This window comes from Cebus imitator, unplaced genomic scaffold (genome assembly GCF_001604975.1).
Source record: "Cebus imitator isolate Cc_AM_T3 unplaced genomic scaffold, Cebus_imitator-1.0 Scaffold40, whole genome shotgun sequence".
In the NCBI taxonomy this organism is placed as follows: Eukaryota; Metazoa; Chordata; class Mammalia; order Primates; family Cebidae; genus Cebus; species Cebus imitator.
The window spans coordinates 6,655,313-6,676,750 of NW_016107355.1; the positions used below are offsets into that span (position 1 = coordinate 6,655,313).

General features: G+C 37.6%; 2 protein-coding genes and 1 non-coding gene across 3 annotated transcripts in view; 1 reads left to right on the forward strand and 2 right to left on the reverse strand.

Annotated features, from left to right (window-relative positions):
• Positions 1-11,421, forward strand: part of PPID (peptidylprolyl isomerase D) — a 14,399-nt gene extending 2,978 nt beyond the window's left edge. Inside the window, exons 3-10 of the mRNA XM_017526015.2 lie at positions 1,094-1,200; positions 3,178-3,366; positions 4,722-4,844; positions 5,052-5,158; positions 7,210-7,351; positions 9,719-9,805; positions 9,892-9,934; positions 10,726-11,421. Coding sequence (XP_017381504.1) covers positions 1,094-1,200; positions 3,178-3,366; positions 4,722-4,844; positions 5,052-5,158; positions 7,210-7,351; positions 9,719-9,805; positions 9,892-9,934; positions 10,726-10,814 — 887 coding nt within the window. The 3' untranslated portion in view covers positions 10,815-11,421. The remainder of the gene's footprint in view (positions 1-1,093; positions 1,201-3,177; positions 3,367-4,721; positions 4,845-5,051; positions 5,159-7,209; positions 7,352-9,718; positions 9,806-9,891; positions 9,935-10,725) is intronic.
• Positions 11,422-11,886: 465 nt separating this feature from the next.
• ETFDH (electron transfer flavoprotein dehydrogenase) overlaps positions 11,887-21,438 on the reverse strand; it is a 37,668-nt gene continuing 28,116 nt past the window's right edge. The window contains exons 10-13 of the mRNA XM_017526014.2: positions 17,155-17,323; positions 14,120-14,302; positions 13,685-13,906; positions 11,887-12,186 (exon numbers count right to left, since the gene is read on the reverse strand). Coding sequence (XP_017381503.1) covers positions 12,023-12,186; positions 13,685-13,906; positions 14,120-14,302; positions 17,155-17,323 — 738 coding nt within the window. The 3' untranslated portion in view covers positions 11,887-12,022. The remainder of the gene's footprint in view (positions 12,187-13,684; positions 13,907-14,119; positions 14,303-17,154; positions 17,324-21,438) is intronic.
• On the reverse strand, positions 20,216-20,433 carry LOC119470780. Its single transcript, XR_005199748.1, has one exon. It is a non-coding gene; the product is annotated as a small nucleolar RNA U3 (small nucleolar RNA).

The window sequence follows — 21,438 nt, forward strand, 5'->3', positions numbered from 1 at the left end:
AAAAAAAAAAAAAAAAAAATTAACATTAAAAAAAAAGTATTTAAACTAGTTACTTTCATTTTAAATAAAAACCTGAAATATGCTAATAAAGTATATGCAGAAAATATTTAACATAGCAAGCGTGAGACTGCTATCCTTAGGTCTGCCTACAAGAGTAGCACTTGGCTGGAGTCAGGGAACTTGATACTTGAACCATTTCCTAGATAGTAAGGGAGATTTACTATGCCTAGTCTATCTGTACAAAATGAACATCTGCTTTCTTTTGGGGAGTCTGGAATTTTGGTACATGCTAGGTAGAGTGTGCCTGATAAATACCTTGGGTGCTGAGTCTGTAATTGGCTCTCCTGGGGAGAACTGTTGTGTACATGTTGCTGCATTTCTGTTGCTGGGGGAAGTGTGTGTTCTGTGGCACTTCATGGGAGGGAGAAAGCACAAGGAAGCATGCATATGGATTTCTCCAGACTTTGCCTGTGTCTTCCCTTATCCCGCTGTGTATCTTTACCACTGTGATACAACCAAATGCTGATTCTCGTGAGCTCTAGGGTTCTCTGGACATGGAAGCGATCTTGGCAACTTTTGACACAAAGTGATGTATTTGCTGAAAATTTTCCATTAAGGTAGAACAAATTTATTGGAAATAATTGATCTTTTTTCAGCAGACATTACTGAGTGACTAATATGTGCACATGCACATAGTTACAAGGATGTAAAACAATATAGTTGCTGTATTTAACGAGTTCACTGTTTGCTGGAAGGGGCAGATCATAATGCTGTATGTTACTGAGGCAGAGTCAAGATACTATGGGAGAAAAATTAGGAGATACAGTTTTGGGGATTCAGTGACAGTTTTATAGGGGAAGTATCATTTGAACTGATTTTCTGAATGTTAGCAGGGATCAGGCAGTGAAAGTTGTTTGGATTCCAGTGGTGAAAATCCTTGAGTTTGGAGTTGTGGGGATGGGTGGGGAAAGAAACAGGAGAGTGACATGCCTAGAGTCATGCACTAGGAAGCAGTCTGTGCACATATTTATGAGTGAGTATTGCCAAACGCATCCGTGTCTCAGTCACTAATAGCCATTTTCCTTTTTTGTAGTTATTAAGAAATTTATGATCCAGGGTGGAGACTTCTCAAATCAGAATGGGACAGGTGGAGAAAGTATTTATGGTGAAAAATTTGAAGATGAAAATTTCCATTATAAGGTAAAGTAGAGAAAATGCATGTCATTGCTGATAAAAAGATTGTTATATATCTGGAATACTTGTTGGAGTAAGACACTAAAAAATGTCTCAAGTGTGGTTAGGTTTTTCCATTTCCACTTTTGTAAATAGGTTCTTTAATATGGAAAAGTTTTTATTCAGTAATGATTTTATTTAGCACTATTTCATTGTGATCCAGTTTTTATATGCTTCAGTTAAGCCAATGAGTTTTTAAGTGCCACTAACATCTGGCAAAATTGTTTCCAGGAAAAATGTTTTCATTGTTGGAAGGATGGTAACTTGTACATCTTTATCCTTGAATTTGAAGAGCAACAAAATCATCACTAATATCCAGGTTGCGAGGGGCTTTGCAAACTAGCAGATATAGTTAATGTCCAAGCTCCTAAAGGACTTTAGTGGTGCCTATGCCTTCTTATCTTTGTTGTCACAAGGTGTAACTGGGGTATATTACATCATTCAGGTTATAGGAGTGGACATGTAAGTACAATGATAAAGTGATATTTTTGGAAATAAGGAATATGAACAAGCTTATTAGGATAAAAAATGTCATCAGTCTTCCAGCCAGTATTTATTGACTGCAACTCTGTGTGCAGCACCGTCACTGGCACCAAAGGGTTTATAAAAATGAAAGGCCTTGATGACAAGGGATCCATAATCCTACCTCAGAAGCAAAATTAAAATACATGGGACTATTGGAGAATAATAGTATATAAATAAATGCTAAATTTATTGAATATCCTTGTTTGTATAACATTGCTAATACATACTATTTGTACTGTAGGAAAAAGATGTGATTTATGCAGTCCAAATTATTACAGAAGTCATTGAGGAGGAATGGCTACTTAGGCTGTGTAGACTGGGTCTCGCAAGGTGGCAACATGGCTGAAATTTGCTTAGGCAGGAACTATAGTATTGATGCAGAATTAAAAAAGGGACATGGGTGAGGAAAGACAAAGGCAATGAGCTGTTGAGGAAATAAAGTTCTACTTACTATTGTACCAAAGGAAGCTACCAGAAGGATGAAAACTAAAGGTTATGTGATGATCACATTGATATAGAGAAATGAGCCTATAGAAAAGACACATGGTTCTTGCTTTCTATACACTTGGTGGCCTTGAATTCTGGATTTGATTTAGATTGAGGGGAGTAAAAGGCATTTCAGTGGGGTAGGGATGTCATGAGACATGTAATATCAGAGTTACGGTGCATGCACCAACAAGGAATACATTTAGAAAGCCTAGGAGATAAAGTGAAAAGATTAAGAAATTGGGTTTCATAGAATCTTTGACAGGATTATGCCAGAGCAGAATTTGGATTTCAGATATATGCAGCAGTTTCTTTTGAGCACTCTCTGAAGAAGTGATTCACCTGGGATGAAAACCTAATCCAAATCCCATATGATTTAGATTCTTTTGAGATTAGGAAAGTACCAAACTGAATGTCTTGGGTGAATTCAGTATCCCATTATTGTTCCCAGTTTATTGATGTGTAAAGGAAGACTCATAATGTAGGCATATTTATGAACTTAAAAGGCTATTCAGGTCTTCCCAGAAAAAAAGAATGCCCATCATAAAAAGGACAAAATATAAGAGTTTCTTAATGCTGCATCTTCTTCTTAAAGATGAAGTATAAATATTTTCTCATGACGAAGTTAGAAATAACCCTCCCCCTGACTGTTTTTTCTGTTACCTTATTTACTTTCATAAGGTTTTTTTAAAAGTTTAAAAAGCGATTAAATGCTCTCTCTATGTTTTGTGCATTAAAGGTTGCAGTTTACAAGAAGTAAAAAGTACTTTAAAAATTTTTAAAGTGAAAAGTAAAAAAATGTAAAGTTTGATCTGAATAGTAATATAGTCCACCCCAGTTTTACGTTCAGTAAAAGAACAATTCAGACTAACAAACAGTTCAGAAAGAACATGTCTGACCTTGGTTTTCTTTTAATGCTTTTTATTTCTACAGCATGATCGGGAGGGTTTACTGAGCATGGCAAATGCAGGCCGCAACACAAATGGTTCTCAGTTTTTTATCACAACAGTTCCAACTCCTCATTTGGATGGGAAACATGTGGTGTTTGGCCAAGTAATTAAAGGAATAGGAGTGGCAAGGATATTGGAAAACGTAGAAGTGAAAGGTGAAAAACCTGCCAAAGTAAGTAAAAAGTTACAGTGAAACGCACTTATCTTAGTTGCTGTCTTTTTTTTTTTTTTTAAAAAGAGATGGAGTCTTGCACTGTTGCCCAGGCTGGAGTGCTTTGGCGGCGGGATCTTGGCTCACTGCAACCTCTGCCTCCCGGGTTCAAGCTATTCTCCTGCCCCAGCCTCTCTAGTAGCTGCAATTACAGGCGTTGCACCACCACACTTGGCTAATTTTATGTTTTTAGTAGAAATGGGGTTTCACCATGTTGGCTAGGCTGGTCTCGAACTCCTGACCTCATGGTCCGCCTGCCTCGGCTTCCTAAAGTGCTGGGATTATAGGCTTAGGCCATTGTGCCCGGGCTCTTAGTTGCTATCTAAAAGAAATGTAAGTAAAAGGATCAGATGATTATTAGCTGGAAAAATGTTATAATAGTTTTGGGTAGAGGAGCCTGGATCTGCCACTTTTTAATTTTTTTAATTTTCTATAATGGGAAAGATAATTAGGGTAGTTTTAAAGGAGATTTTTATTATTTCAGCTTTCATGTTGGTGATCTTTGGTAGTTTACATTAAGCCTTCCTATACCTGCAAAACTTTTGCGTCAGTATGTTTAGTAGTACGTAGTAGAATGAGGATACTAAACCTAAAATCTTGTCTGGATTGTAGTATTAACCAGAGGGTTGGCCTTGACCTTGTTACTTAACTTTTCCACACCTGTTTTCTCATCCTGTCTAAATTACTTATGGATTTAGACTAGATTATCTCTGAAGACCCTTGTGTACTAAATGTCTGTGAATCAAAATGACCATAATATTGGCTGGGCATGGTGACTCATGCTTATAATCCCCAGCACTTTGGGAGGCTGAGGTGGGAAGACTTCAGACCAGGAGTTCCAAACCAGCCTTGGTGATATAGTGAGACTCTGTCTCTATTTAAAAAAAAATTTAAAAAAAAAACCCAAATAACTGTAATACTACCCAGCCTAAGTGACAGGGTTGTGAGTGGGAGTTGGAAGCTCAATTACTTGTAGGAGGTAGGCTGTCACTCAGTGTATGACAAGAATCATAGTAAACCGGAAGAAAGCTCATGCCCCACCTAACGCCACTTACATAGACAGTGTTAAAATTGCCAACTTATTCTGTGTTTATTGAGCTCCCGAATGACAATGAAACCCTTATGTAAATACTGACATTGTCGTATATTACATAGTTGGAATGTATGAAAACAGCATTATAGTAATTCTAGCAGATAAATAAGCCTCCTCACATAAATCTGTGAATTGGACAGTGTTGCACGCGATTTCAGCTGTATAGCTTTTATCTCTCATTATTATGATAGTGCACTTCTACAATTTAGGGTTATTTTTACAGTTGTGCGTTATTGCAGAATGTGGAGAATTGAAGGAAGGAGATGATTGGGGAATATTCCCAAAAGATGGCTCTGGCGACAGTCATCCAGATTTCCCTGAGGATGCGGATATAGACTTAAAAGACGTAAGTACTTTCAGATTAGTCAAACCATAATTACTTAAATAAGTAAAAATATTTATATTTTTACTAAAATATAAATATTTTTATATTAGTATTTAATATTTAATAAAAATACTAAAAGTTTGAGTTTCTGTGTCAGTCTCTCATGTGATAGAATCTAGCATTAAACCACATTACTTACTAAAACCCAACATTTATTTTTTTATACAGGTAGATAAAATTTTATTAATAACAGAAGACTTAAAAAACATTGGAAATACTTTTTTCAAATCCCAGAACTGGGAGATGGCCATTAAAAAATATGCAAAAGTTTTAAGGTAATATTATTTCTAACAAATTATAAGGTAATATTATTTCTAACAAATTATTTTTAAGAAATTATAAATTGAATTATAAACTAAAATTAAGAATTGCTCATTATATTTTTGCAAATTACTTGTGGAATAACCAGGTGTGCTGAAATAGTTGCATTTTTTTTTCCCCTCAGCTTGTTTTGAAAAATTTCAAAAGACAAAAGTTGAAAGAGTAGTACATAATTACTCACACATTTTACTTACATTTACCAATTTTTAACTTTTGCTGTTTTTGTTTTCACGGAACTATTTTGATAGTTGTTGACACTGGGATACTCCATCCTAAGTTTTTCAGCATGTATTTCCTAAGAAACAAAGACGTTCTACATAAGTTCAATGCCATTAAAACACTCCAAAATAATATTGATAGATAACATGTAATCCATATTTAGGTTCATCTCTGTAATCCCAGCACTTTGGGAGGCAGATGGACAGGCGAATCACCTGAGGTCAGGAGTTTGTGACCAGCCTGGCCAATATGATGAAACCCCCTCTACTAAAAATACAAAAATTAGCCTGGCCTGGTGGCAAACGCCTATAACTCCAGCTACTTGGGAGGCTGAGGCATGAGAATTGCTTGAACTTGGGAGGCAGAGGTTGCAGCAAGCCAAGATCATGTCACTGCACTCCAGCCTGGGTGACAGAATGAGAGTCTGTCTTAAAAAGAAAATAAATATGTATTCCATATTCCAACTTCCCCAGTTGTTTCAATTTTTTTAGAAAAATCCAGGGTCTAAACTAAGAGTATGTGTTGTATTTGGTTGTAGTCTCTTTAGTTACCTATGTTTCCTACCTCCCCTGGTTTTTTACTCATTTACATTTTTGTGGAGTCCAAGTCAGTTTTTATAAACTTCCATCTGTATGTGTTTGTTTCCTTAAGATTAGTTTGAGGTGAAATATTTTTGCAAGAAGACTTAGGTGGGTGTTGTTTTATATTACCTGTGATATCACATCTTGAAGACACATTTCGCTTTGGCCTGTTTGAGTTTGTACACGTGGTTAAAGTAATGCCAGCCAGAAGCATTTGTTACGTAGTCTGAGGTGGTACTGTGAAATTGTGTGAATATCCAGTCCCCAACAACCTTTCACACAGTGGATCTTGGCATCAATGAAAATCCATGCCTGCATCTGTTATCATACCGATCTTCTAATTTTATGATTGTACAGTTATTAACTAGCATTTTTCTGTTTGCAAGAACCTCCCGCATATTTTTAAAGTATCACTATAGACCTGTGGATATTTTTTTTTTCTTTTTTTTTCCTTTTATAGAAACAAGGTCTCCTTATATTGCCCAGGCTGGTCTTGAACTTTTGGGCCCAAGTAATCCTCCCTCCTCAACCTCCCAAGTAGCAAGGACTAGAGGGATATGTTATGGGTAGTTTTCAATTCTGTTTGTTAGTACAGTATATTACCGTCATCCTTTTTCAGGGTTCCAAATTTGTTCAGTGGAAGGCCCCTTTCCTTTGGCATGTTCCTCTTAGTCTGTGAGCACTTGCTTTTTTGCACAAGATGTTCCAAGCTCATCTTACCTTGCTTTCAGATCTGATGTGGCAGTTTCTCCAAGGACCTCTGATGTCTTTCAGAGAAAGGAAACTTTAGAAACCAAATTCCGGGGGGCAGGTGGGCTCAGTTTCTGGGCCCTTTTCAGGGACAATGCAAAGTCAATGTGAATTCCCTTCTCCTGTTATGAGAATCCTGGTTCCAAACATAATTATGTTGGAAAGTACATAGGACCCGAGTTTTAAAAATAGAAAAGTGTTACTAGTGCATAATTAGATCTGGGAATTGGTCTTAAACTGGCCTCTTTGAACACTTTGGGAAAAAAAGTTGGAACAGAAATAAGTAAGCCTTCTTAAGAAAAATAAGCAATAAAATTGTGATCATTATGATTATTAATATTTGCATTTTTAGAGCTTTTTATGTCAGAAATGACATAACACTTCTGGATATAGAGAAGAAGAGTAACTCTTGTTTATATGGCCTTTCATACTGCTTTAATTAATGCATTCTGCAGATATGTTGACAGTTCAAAGGCTGTTATCGAGACAGCAGATAGAGCCAAGCTGCAACCTATAGCTTTAAGCTGTGTACTGAATATTGGTGCTTGTAAACTGAAGATGTCAAATTGGCAGGAAGCAATTGACAGTTGTTTGGAGGTAAGTCTGTTTGATCTTGAACTTTTTGAATAAGTTGGATTATGACTTAGTTTGAATAGTAACAATTTATATATAGATGAATATATCTTATTGGTAGGACCTAATGAGGCTTAAGAAAACACTTTGGTTCTAAATATTTTGGACCCTCAGTTTTTTCTCTCCATTCATTTTACTTATAACTATGTCACTTAACAGCTATGAAGATCCTTACCTTTTTTTCTCAAAGCACATACATCATCAGCTCATGTATTCACTTAAGAGCACCTATTATATGTTAGGCATCGGAAGACAAAGCCAGGAATGATTAAGAATGTGCGTTATGGAGTCAGTCAGGCATGGCTTTTTTCTTTTTCTTTTTCTTTTTTTTTTTTTTTTTTTGAGATGGAGTCTCGCTCTGTTGCCCTGGCTGGAGTGCAGTGGCATGACCTTGGCTCACTGCAACTTCTGCCTCTTGGGTTCAAGTGATTCTCCTGCCTCAGCCTCCCGAGTACCTGGGATTACAGGCGCACGCCACCACGCCTGGCTAATTTTTTTATTTGTAGTAGAGACAGGGTTTCACCATGTTGGCCAGGCTGGTTTCCAAACTCCTGACCTCAGGTGATCCACTGCCTCAGCCTCCCAAAGTGCTGGGATTACAGCTGTGAGCCACCGCGCCCAACAGGCTTTTTTCAGAAATTAGAGCTCTGCTACTCACTAACTTGCTTTGTAGTCCTTGAGTAAATTGTTAATTTTGCCTACCTCATGGAGTGGTTATAGAAGTTTATATAACATAATGTGAAGCATTTAGTGTGCACATTTTAAGCACCTGATAGAGACTAGCTATTTTAATTTAAAAGATCCATACCCTCAAGCAGCTTAATAAGTGATCAGGATAGGAGGGGGGCAGTTTCAATTTAAGTTCATCAAAACTTGTGTATGGAGAATGGGTACTATTGGAACAGGTCATTCATTTTTAGGAGGGCCATCCAGGTATGCTAATTGACAAAGCTAGAAAGGTAGCAGCTTTACCTTCCTCAAATAGAGCAACTACGGTTCTCTTTCCTGTTATATAGTTTGAAAAGTTTTCCAATGAAACATTTTAAGAATTTTATGTATTAGGCCATGTTCCTAGACTAGCTATGCTCAGAGAAAGAAGAACTAAAATGAGATCCTAATTTGGTAGGGTAGGTGGAATAAGGGATAGGAATACATTTAGAAGGAAGCATACAACAGAGGAAAAAAGTTAACCAAAAGAAAAGATGGTTCTTCACTCTGAATTTCCTTTTTTTTTTAAGAAGAGGTCTTGCTCTGTCACCCATGCTGGAATGTGGTGGTGTGGTCACAGCCCACTGCAGTCTCAACCTCCGGGGCTCAGGTGATCCTCCCACCTCAGCCTCCGAAGTAGCTGGGACTACAGGCACTCGCCACCGTACCTAGCTAATTTTTATATTTTTTATAGAGATGGGTTTTTGCCATGTTGCCCAGGCTGGTCTCTTAACTCCTGAGCTCAAGCTGTCCACCCACCTCAGCCTCCCAAAGTGCTGGGATTACAGTTCTGAGCCGCTGCACCCAGCATCTCTTTTTGACCTGTGAGGCAGATAATAAAATCTCAGTATTGGCCTTTACAAGATGTTAAATAAACAAAAGATAATTTTAATATGTTCGTTCCGGGGGTAGACCTAATGTATAAAGTCCTTAGGTTAAAAGACCTTTTGTAAGAAAAGACCAAGGTTGAGTAGGGTGGTTCATGCCTGTAATTCCAGCACTTAGGGATGCCAAGGTGGGTGGATCACTTGAGCCCAGGAGTTTGATATCAGCCTGGGCAACATGGTGAAACCATCTCTAAAGAAAGAAATTAGCCTAGTGTGGTGGTGCATACCTGTAGTCCCAGCTACTCAGAGGCTGAGGTGGGAGGATCACTTGAGCCTGGGAATTCGAGGCAGCAGTGAGCTGTGATCAGGCCACTGCACTCCAGCCTGCCACATCCTGTCTTAAAAAAACAATTTAAGAAAGATATTTTAAGAGTTATAAAAAGTTATTGTTCCTAAAATACCTATAATTCAAGTATGAGTATATACAAATTTTTCTTCAAAATGATTTTCTTTTCTAAGTGTTAGTTCAGGCCCATTCAGGAGATTGAAACATGGTATGAGAGAAGCATATTGGAAACTGGTAGAGAAATGTCTTTCTCCTCCATGTCCATTTAGTGCCCTCTACTGACAAAACTTTGTGCCCACTGGCAGAGGAGAGGTGTTTGCAGGTTTCAGCTCCATTTTCACAGAGCAGTGAAGGATGGATTTGGAGTTGATAGGCAGTGAGTTGAGATCTAGCATACAAGCTTAATACTTAATACTTTGATATAAATACTAGCTTTATCGTTTTTTATAGGCTCTTGAAATAGACCCATCAAATACCAAAGCATTGTACCGAAGAGCTCAAGGATGGCAAGGATTAAAAGAATATGATCAAGCATTGGTAAATTTTGTTTGAAGTGTTTAATTTTTTAAAACAGACAACTACCTTTATAAATCATACACTTAAATGTTTTTTTCCAATTAAAGGCTGATCTTAAAAAAGCTCAGGAGATAGCACCAGAAGATAAAGGTAAGTTGGCAGTTTTTATAGTGAAAGTTAATTTTGTTATTTAAAAACGTATCCTCAGGAACCATTGTTCAGTTTGCCAGATTTTAGATGTTTGTTCAACAGATATTACAGAATACCTGCTGCTGGGACAGGCATTATCATATACCAGTGAACAAGACAGTCAAGTCCCTGCCCTCAAAGAGCTTACATTCTACTCCCACTCAAGAATATACTAGTTTTTCACATTGTTATCCAAGTTATCATCTCTGTAGTTTTTTACATGTCAGATACTGTTTGTTTTATGGTATTATTTGAGACTCTGTTTCCATTCTGGTTATTCTAGTTGAGAGCTCGGCATTGAAAGGCACAGTATTCATGGTAAATTTAACATCTGGGACCATTCTTTAAGCTGAATGTGGCCGCAACCTTAGTATCACAGTACTGGTTATGTGTTTTAGTAAACTTTGACAAAAATAAGCTTGTTTTTCAAGTAAACCAACGATGAATACCAACACTAGATCTGGATATTGAAAAATGTCTTTGGTTTCTTATTACTGAAATGAAATGAGGCAGTTACTGTTCTCTAAGGTAGAGGGAGAAGGCAAATTTTTATGTACTTGAGTTCTCAGTTGACAGTCCTCTAAAATTAGGCTTCATTTCTGTGTGTGATTGTTCAGATTTTCTGTTACTAGGGCTTAGTGACTTTACGAAGAATTTTTTTCAAGGGGGAGTTAACATGTTAAAACTGTTAAGTTACCATAATTTTGGGGATGTTTTGAGAAAAAAACTCATATTGCATATTTATTTTACAGCTATCCAGGCAGAATTGCTGAAAGTCAAACAAAAGATAAAGGCACAGAAAGATAAAGAGAAGGCAGTATATGCAAAAATGTTTGCTTAGTAAGGATTCAATTTTGCTTATTGTGTGATTGTATAAATGCAATAAGAAAATTTAAAGGATTTTGTCTATTAATATGATCCCTAATATGTTTCTTTTTACACCTCAGTTCCTCATTGTTTACAGTTTAGGAGTACCGATAGGGGTTCATGCTTAATAAACATGTTACAATACAGTAAATAAAGTGTTTTTTTGTTTGTTTGTTTGTTTGGAGATGGAGTCTCGCTCTGTCGCCCAGGCTGGAGTAGTGGTGTGATCTTGGCTCACTGCAACTTCCGCCTCCCGGCTTCAAGTGATTCTTCTGCCTCAGCCTCCTGAGTAGCTGGGACTAAAGGTGTGTGCCACCAAGCCTGACTAATTTTTGTATTTTTAGTACAGTGGGTTTTTACCATATAGGTCAGGCTGGTCTTGAACTCCTGACCTCATGATCTGCCCGCCTCGGCCTCCCAAAGTGCTGAGATTATAGGCGTGAGCCACCACACCCAGCTAAGTGAAATGCTTTTTAAAATGGTTATCTGCATTATTCATGAAGGATAATGGTGTTCAGTCTGTTTTTAAACTCGGTAAAGATACATCTTGTTGAATAAAGAGATGAAAGCTTAAGTTTGTATATTGTTTCCTTCCGTTCTTTAATGTATCTGTGGTTGGATGATGCTAGATTTTCATACTTACAGATAATACATACACATACTACACAAAACTTGTTCAGGGGTGGACATACTTTTTCTGCAAGGGCCAGATCATAAGGTTTTTAGGTTTTGTGGACCATGTAATTTGTTACGCCCACTCAACTCTGGGGTTGTAACTCAAAATTAGTCGTAGACAATGTGTAACCGATGGATATGGCTGTGTTTTCAATAAAACTTCATTCATTAGTGGTGAATGGTTCCTGGCCCCTGGTCTAGAATATATATATTCATTTTTATATTTGAATACTTTACTTTGGCAAGTCAAATGTAAAGTCCAGTAGTGAATTTTGCTCTTGGTACTGAATCTCTGAAGAACTGAAGAGGTAGGAAGATGCTGCATTCTTATTATAAAGATTAAAAGAAATACAATTTTTTATGGGACAGTCTTAGATATAGTATAAAATTTTTACTTGATCATTTTGTGACTGTTCAGTAATATGCAGAAAGTTATTTTGACATCTGTTAATCTCTAAACATTTTAAGTTAGCTTGCCATACTTTAAAGAAACTGGCTAGTTGCAGTTTACATTCCACTGTAAGCAGGTCCTCCTCCACCTTCAGGTACCACCCAGTTAATATTCTGACTTGGATCTTTAATATCACATGTTTTACAGTGCACACAGTTCTGAGCATTTATCTGTAACCGAAATCCATCACTTTGTTCCATGGGTACAAATTCATACACTCCTGTAAAGTAAAAATAAGTAACATTGAAGTGCCTAACTTTAAAAACTTTTTAAATTGAAAAGTAGAAATTTAAGAGTAGCCACAGAAGCCTTAAAGGTTGCTTTCTGAATGCTCACCCATAGAGAATATCATGAAGACCTTGGTACATTGCTATTGATGTGAGTATAAATTATATGTACATAATAAAAGAAGGTACAGCAGTATTTGGCTGAGTAGTCTCACTATCGAGGGTACTTGACACTCAGTGTTTGAGTTCCACACAGCCTCGAATTCCTCCCTTATTTCACAGTAGTCCTCTCTTATTCATGGGGACAAGTTCCAAGATCCCCAGTAGATGCCTGAAAGCTCAGGTAGTACCCAACTTAGGCTGTCAGAACACATTTCTGTTCATATCTTTGACCCACAAATGTGATGCCTTTTCCATCTTAAGGAAGCACTTGCCACACTCTGGCCATAACTTCTACAGTTCGAGGGCCAACAGCAAAACTAGCACAAATTTCTTTTTCCTCCTTCACACTTGCACAGAAGATACGGTCTTACCGTAGACCTTAGCAACCTCAGTATGGGATTTTTTTCTCTTTATAGAGAACTTTCTCCTTTTCACTTAGAGGAAGCACTTATGGCATCTCTGAATTGTCAGCATCACTACTCTTGTGTTGTGGGGACATCATTAAGTAAAATAAGGGTTATTGAACACAAGCATGATACTGTGACAGTCAATCTGATGATAACCACGATGGCTACCAAGTGACAATGAGCTGGTAGCAGCGTATACAGCGTGAATATGCTGGACGAAGGGGTAATTCACATCCAGGGTGGGACAAGCCAGGATGGCACACAATTTAAAACTTAATGGGCACAATTTAAGACTTAGAAATTATTTGTTTCTGGAATTTTCTTATTTTAGACTGTGGGTGACTAGGGGTAAGAGAACCCTCATCGTACAACTAAAAAAACAAATTAGATCCAGTCCTTAGTAACCTCAGCAAGTTAAAAACCTACTGTAATGACAAAAGCCATGTACTAGTTTTCAAGTATCTGAATACGATTTTGTTTTACCATATCATTTGAGACCTGGTTCCTACTACTGTAATTTCAGTTGAAAGCTCAGCACTAAAAAAAAAAGTCATGGTGAATTTAAAGTTTGGGAGCATTCCTTGGAATGAATGTGACCGTAACCTGCTATTCTAGCACATACACTCAAATAAATACATATGAGCTGACATGATAGAAATGACTTTAAAGTCACATGAACATGCGAAGAGTATTTTATGTTCAAGAATCTTCATCTTAGTCTGTGTGTAGACAAACGGTTTTTTTTTTTTCCTTGAGAAATGTCATCTGAACTAGACTTAACAAAAATTAACACCAGTAGTTAAAGTTTCCTAAAGGAAGCTGGATGAAGAGTCATTTACAATTTCTAAGCAATGGAAGGAGATAACAAATCATTTTTTAAAAGAACAAAATCATATTCCTAAAATGGTTAGAAAATCATTACCTGCAGGACAGAATCGCTGCTCGGGCCCATCATATATCGACAGATTTCTATTTACAGGTATACTGTCATCCCTTAAGGTTAAATGTGCCGGCTGGTCATGTTCATGATTAGTACCACTCAGAGCCACAGATGACAAGAGGTCAAAACTGATCTGTCCATCGGGTTTTGGATACTCAATAGGTGTGCAATCCTTGGCTGGCTTGAGCTGTTCAAAGTCAGAACCTTCAACAATTTTGAGGGAGATGCTTAACAAAATATAATTTTGAAGTACTTTCTTAAGCCTCTTTATAAAAACTTCAAAATATTACGCCAATAATATACTAGTCTTAGACACTAAAATTATAATTTTTCTAAGCAAGTTTAAAACATTAAAACAATCACTTTCTCTAATTAATGAATTTTTAACACTCATACTCTCAAATATGTTTGAATTACCTTTATGTTTCAGAGTCCATGGCTCCATTCCTCTCAATATCCAGTAAAATATTCCAGTGTAAATCATCCCTCCATATACACCCAGTATTCCGTGGCAGGACGGTCTAATATTTCTAACACCGTATAGCTCTTTCCAAACCCATGATTTCTTCAAGTTGTCCTCATATTCAGTTACATGGAGTCCTTTTATTAAAAACATGAAATTTTAAGTGTGAAACTGCCCAGATATGCATAAAATATGCCAATGTATTTTGCTACTTTGATATCTGATGAGTGAATTTGTTTTTTCTTTCTGAGACAGGGTCTTACTCTGTCACCCAGGTTGGAATACAGTGGCATGATCATGGCTCACTGCAACCTCCGCCTCCCGGATTCAAGCCATCCTCCCACCTCAGCTTCCTGAGGAGCTGAGACCACAGGCACATGCCACCATGCCCTGCAGTTTTTGTATTTTTGGTAGAGGGTTTTGCTATGTTGCCCAGGCTGGTCTTGAACTCCTGGACTCAAGTGATATGCTCGCCTTGGCCTAAAGTGCTGGGATCACAGGCATGAGCTACTGCAACTGGCTGATGAATCTTAGGTAATTTTTAAAAATATGGTCCACACTGAAGACTTTCATGTATAAATGTTGGCATCTTCCAAAAAGATAACCATTAGATAGAGATGTTATTAATAGGCAATAAGGCATTTGATTTCTTACATTGGTAGCATGGGAAATTAGTTTCTAAGTTTAGTGAAACTGAGAAGCTTTACGATAAAAAGTTTGGCCGGGCACGGTGGCTCACGCCTGTAATCTCAGCACTATGGGAGGCCAAGGCGGGCAGATCACGAGGTCAGGATATTGAGACCATTCTGGCTAAATGGTCTCAATAGGGTGAAACCCTGTCTCTATTAAAAATACAAAAAAGTAGCTGGGCATGGTGGTATGTGCCTGTAGTCTCAGCTACTTAGGAGGCTGAGGCAGGAGAATCGCTTGAATCCGGGAGGCGGAGGTTGCAGTGAGCTGAGATGGTGCCATTGCACTCCACCCTGGGCGACAGCGACACCCTGGCTCTAAAAACAAAAACAAACCCACCACTTCATAGAATTTTATGTGAGCTAATGCAAGTCGAATACTTCAAACAGTGCCTGGCATGTGGTATGCTCCATATATGTGTACTGTCATCTGATGAATCATTAAGCAATATAAATAAAACTGCTACATAAAAAAAAAAAGACACACAGAGCCCGTCAGGATGAGGATGAAGGCACAGATTGGAGTTATACTGCCAGAAAGCCTACAGCTATAGGAGCTAGGACATTCAACAAAAGGTTAATCTGTAGAGATTTCAGAGTATGGTCCTGTAACCACCTTGATTTCAGACCTGTGGCCTACAGAACTTGGGAGTGAATACATTTCTGTTGTTTTAAGCCACCCAATTTGTGGTATTTTTTATGGTAGCCCTAGGAAATCAACAATACCTAAAACTTGGTGCATACACTTAATATTTAAGAAGACAAATTGGTTCCCTTATGGCCTTTGGTGACTCCACATGACTACTTTTTCCAGCTATTGTTTCCTACTCTGACTCCACTCCCCTTTTCTTCAGGCTTTAACGCTCAATCTAGTCTTTGGTGATATAATGGCTCCAGTATTATCTATGTGTGGTACTATATCCACATGATAAAGTTCAGGTGTGGCTGGTGGTCCAACAAGGAATGATACTTGATAGTTATAAAAAACTTCTGCCCAGCCACTACACTCCACGTTGGCTATTCCATTCTCCTTGAAGTGCCCTCTGCCCTTTCTATTTTCCCCTTCATCTCCCCACGCTAGGCCTCCATTCCTACAAAGATATTTGAAGGCATAACCTGGTTACATAGCTCTAACTAGAGGAACATTTACCAGGGATTCTAAGAAGTAAGACTCATTTATCAAGTATCTATGGAGTTGCTACTGTGTGTCAGGCGTTTAGAATTCACAGTAAGCAACACCCATAGACTTTTGGAGTTTTCATCCAAGTGGCAGCAGACAAAAAGTTGATAAGTAAATTACATAATGTACCAAAAGGTGGAAAATGCACTAGAAAGGCCATGCAGGGGAACTGGTGTGTGCTGTGTGTTGTGAGTTAATTGGTATGGTCAAGAGAGGGCCACTGTGAGTGCTATTTAAACAAAGGCAAAGAGAACAAAGGAGCCAGCTGTGAGCAAAGACCATGATATGTGAGTGGTGGCATGTTCTGGGAACTGTAAAGAAGGCAGTGTGGCTGGAATTGGTAAAGGGTCTTCTTAGATTAAGGGTTTATTGAGATGTAAGTGCCGGCTGTTTCTCTCCATCACAGCCGACAAGCCATATGCCTATACTTACAAAGCTTGCTAAAATAAATAGGTAGGTAATTCTGCCCTCTGCAAAGCTGTTCTATTGATACTTCAGTATTTGGGAGGTATCTTAATTGTATATATTTACATGTATGCAATATAAATGCAGTACAGTCATATTTGTAATAGTTTCTAGCTAGGTGGGATACCACTGGTACCTTTTTCTTTTTTTTTTTGAGATGAAATTTTGCTCTTGTTGTCCAGGCTGGAGTGCAATGGCAAGATCTCAGCTCACTATAACTTCCACCTCCCGGGTTCAAGCGATTCTCGTGCCTCAGCCTCCCGAGTAGCTGGGATTACAGGTGCCTGCCACCATATCCAGCTAATTTTTTTGTATTTTTAGTAGACGCGGGGTTTCACCATGTTGGCCAGGATGGTCTTGAGCTCCTGACCTCAGATGATTCACCCGCCTTGGCCTCCCAAAGTGCTGGGATTAACAGGCATGAACCACTGCACCGGCTACCACTGGTACTTTTCTACTTTTTTGGTGTGAATAAAATGGAATATTGTAGTAAAAAAGTCACTGAGTAATTATTGAGAACAGGTCATGTAGTTTTCTTTGCATAGCATGCATCTTAATACTTCTATAAAGTGACAGATACGAATCTTTTAATGTCAATGGAAATAGACATAACCTGGCAATTTTCTTTCTTATCCTTTACACAGTAATTTCTTACCTATTGTCTTTGATTGGAGATTTTCACTGGTTAGTTGATTAAAAATAGATTCTGCTGCCAAAATTCCACTTTTCATTGCTGTGTGAGTACCTTTGATCTTGGGAACATTCATGAAACCAGGACTACAACCAATTAGTAAACCACCAGGAAAGGTGAGTTTTGGTATAGACTGAGGAAAGATAGATTCAGAATACATTTGTTAGCTCAAATTAAATAAGCAAAACAGAATACTCCAAATTAGTCGGTTTTTGTTTTTTGAGATGGAGCCTCACTCTGTTGCCAGTCTGGAGTGCAGTGGCTTAATCCCGGCTCCCTGCAACCTCCGCCTCCCAGGTTCAAGTGATTCTCCTGCCTCAGCTTCCCAAGTAGCTGGGACTACAGGCACATGCCACCACACTCAGCTAATTTTTGTATTTTTTAGTAGAGACAGGGTTTCACCATGTTGGCCAGAATAGTCTTGATCTCTTGACCTTGTGATCCGCCCACCTCGGCTTCCCAAAGTGCTGGGATTACAGGCGTGAAGCACTGCGCCCGGCCCCAAATGAGTCTTAAAGTCTTCTAGAGCTATGGGGAAAGGTTGAAAAATAAATAACGTGAAAATGAATTGAGCAAAGGAATAAAACAGAGCAAGGGCAGTTTTCTTCTCCTGCCCTAAGAGTGAGGATTAGGACTATTACTATTTTCCTGTGAGAGTTTTTCTTTTTCTCACTGACTTACATGGGACAGACTTAGGACTGATGCATCGATATGTTTTAATAGAATGTTTTATTTACACATATCCATGTCATAGTTAAAATACTCTCTAAACCCGAATGCTGTTCTTTAAATTGTGACTTGCATGCAAATGAAAACCACAATGAGATATCATTTCACCCTAGTTAGAATGGTTACTATCAAAAAGACAAAAAATATGCTAGTGAGGATATGGGGAAAAGAAAACCCTCATACTTTGTTGGTGGGAATATAAATTAGTACAACCATTAGGGAAAACAGTTTAGAGGTTCCTAAAAAAGCTACAAATAGAACTACCATATGACCCAGCAATCCCACTACTGGGTATATATCCAAAAGAAAGCAAGTCAGTATGTGGAAGAGATATCTGCACTCTCATATTTATTGCAGCACTATTCACAATAATTGCCAAGATATGGAATCAAACTAAGTGTCCATCAACAGATGAATGGATCAGGAAAACATGATATATATACATATATATATATATATACACATATGTATATATATGTATATATACATATGTATGTATATATACATATATATGTATGCATATATATACATATATATAAATACACACACACACAGAATGGAATGCTATTCAGCCATAAGAATGAATGAAATATTGTCATCTGTGACAATATGGATGAGCCTGGAAGACACTGTGTTAGTCAAGCACAGAAAGATAAATACTCTATGTTCTCAGTCATATGTGGACACTTAAAAAGTTGATCTTATGGAAGTGGAGAGTAGAACAGTGGCTACTAGAGGATGGGAAGGGTAGAAAGAATAGATTGCGGGGGATATGGAGAGATTATGTAATGAATACAGAAACACGGCTAGATAGGAGGAATAAGTTCTACTGTTCTATATAGCACTGTAATAAAGAATAATTTATTATTTTTTTCAAACAACTAGAAGAAAAGATTTCAAATGCTACCAACACAAATGATAAAAGTTTGAGATGACAGATACACTAATTACCCTGATTTGATCATTAAACATTATGCATATGTATCAAAATATGACATTGTACCCTTTCTCCCCTAAAAATTAAGTGGACCTGAGAATTTCAAAGGGTATATTAAAAAAAACCTGTGATTTGCTTTTACATGCATTCTGGGTAATACAAGGCTTTCAAAGGATACTGTATACCCTCTTTATGTTTGTTTGACGGCTAGGGATAGAAATCTATGCTCTAATCATGGCCCCACTGCAACTAGCTACTATACTACACAATATATTTTGATTAACTTAAGGACAAACTGAATTTCCAAAATGAAATTTAAGACAATTCTTTGGACCTTAGTATAATTTCTGATTAAAAAAAAAATGTAATAAAGGGTGGGATTTTTTTCAGTTCAAACAATAAATGTCGATATGTATCCCCCAATATGGCTACTGAATTATAAATTATTTGCATCAGAAAATGTACTCTATACTTCAAAAAAAAAAAAAAAAAGAGAGAGCCAAGCAGCACTGTTCGTTCCACATTCCCTATTTTTTTTCCTCTCTGAGGACTTCCTAAAGCCAGCCATGGGGTCTTTGTTGAGAAAATGGTGAGTGGTATGTTTGGCCGATGGTACTGAGAGGGACTCAGAGGTGGGGGTTAACAGGAAAACTATTGACATCAACTGCAAAAGAGACATGGTGAGCACTCTGTGGCCGCAGCTCTCATCAATGATATAATTCTGTGAGGGAAAGGTGGTGAAAAGCAAAACTAGGGAGCAGAAGGAATGCTGGTAAGAGAGAAGAATCAGGGCCCTGGTCCTTTCACAGTATATGTAAGGAATGAATTTATGACTCTGGTTCTCACCCAAACTCAATAATAGGACCACTTAGATAAAAGAGCATTAAATCAGGACCACAGAGCAGACAATGGGGAGGAAGTGCTATCTGGAAGTGCTGAAAACAGATAAAGATTAGGGACTTGGATAACGACGATGCTTTTCTCAAATAAGGCTGTGGCTTTGTTGACACCAACTTTTAATTCAAGAACCAGAAGAATGTGAAATTTAATAAAAGGATATAGATTATGAGTGCAAGTTCCTCCAAAATAGGTGCTTAAATCCTAAGAACAAAAATGTTATGCCCAAGGAAAATATATGTTTTTAAGTTCTAAGAGGATCCCACGTTGGGTGGGCTGGGTGACTGGCAGCTATGCACCTTATTTGGGACATTCATTAAACTAGGGCTACAAGTAATCCACTAGGAAAGATGAGTTCTGGTACAGGCTGAAGAAAAACGCTAGACAATATTTGTTAGCTCCAAATAAACAAAATTGAAAGTTTCGAATTGTTGCCTCTTCTTTTTCTTTACCTAAATGAGAGCCACTAGCACTGTATCCCCTCACTCTCCCTAAGGAGGGAAAAACAATCATAAACGCAGAATGGCAGTTGCAGCAAAGCAGCATCAAGAGCCCGGCAGCATCCCGCTCTGGAGAGAACACGGCCCTCCTCGCTCCTCCTCGTGGTTTCCGTGCTTGCTACACCTTCCGAGAAACTTCTCGAGTATTGAACTACAGAAATGACGCCTCAAAGCAGTCTTTGTTGCCTCTTAAGGTCTTCAAAACCTTAAATGGAAATAAATTTCTGAATCTCTGGCCAATGAAATCTGGTGAAAACTGTGTTGGGGGGGGAAGAGGGAAGGGACAGTCATCTCCTCCTGACAATTTGCAAATAACTTGACATGTTTGACATCCTTAAGTACACAAGGTAGGCGGTTTTAAATAAAAAACTGTGTGTACTATTGGATATACTGAAACCTTTATAAATTACAAAGAGTAGGATTAGATTGTCAGTATCTATTAGGGACATTGTTTTAAAAAGTTTAATGGGCTCAAATATAGTTATGTAATTCAATAAATATTTCTATCCAAGGAATTACTACTCTAGAAACAAAAACAATCTCATGAGAAGTAGTCTCATGACAGACTTCGGGGACAGTGTTAAGATTCTTGTGATTATGTTTATAATGTAGCTATGGTTTTACTTGAGTTTATGAAATACACTATTACAGTAATAAAGTATTTAGAACCTCATTTTTAAAGATAAGTCAATTTATCCTCCCCAAATTTTCCTATTATGTTACTTCTACAATAATTAAAAAAAAAAAAAAAAGAAATCCAACTTCTAAGATAGTCCTAGATTCCTAGAATATGAGAGACAGAGAGATCATCTTTATTTCACAGATGATCTCTTAATGCAGAAAAGTTAAGGAACTTGCTCCAAATAATTTGGTGTAAGCTTTAGAGCAGATTTTCAGATCATCTTACCTGTATAATAACATTTCCACAGCAGTATTAACAGCTTTTATGACAGTTAGCTACTAGGTCTTATTTCATTGTTTAATTAATACATACTGAATAAATTATATTTATTTCGAATGAATATAAAATAGGAAAATTAAAGTAAAAGCTTAACAGAGGTAACCTGAAAGGCATGAATGTTACTAGGTAGCTGGAATGAATGAATGATGTTTGCTGAAAACTAAATTTGCCTTTGCATTTCCTGGTAGTTAAGGAATAAAGAGAAATATTATGGATTATGGTTT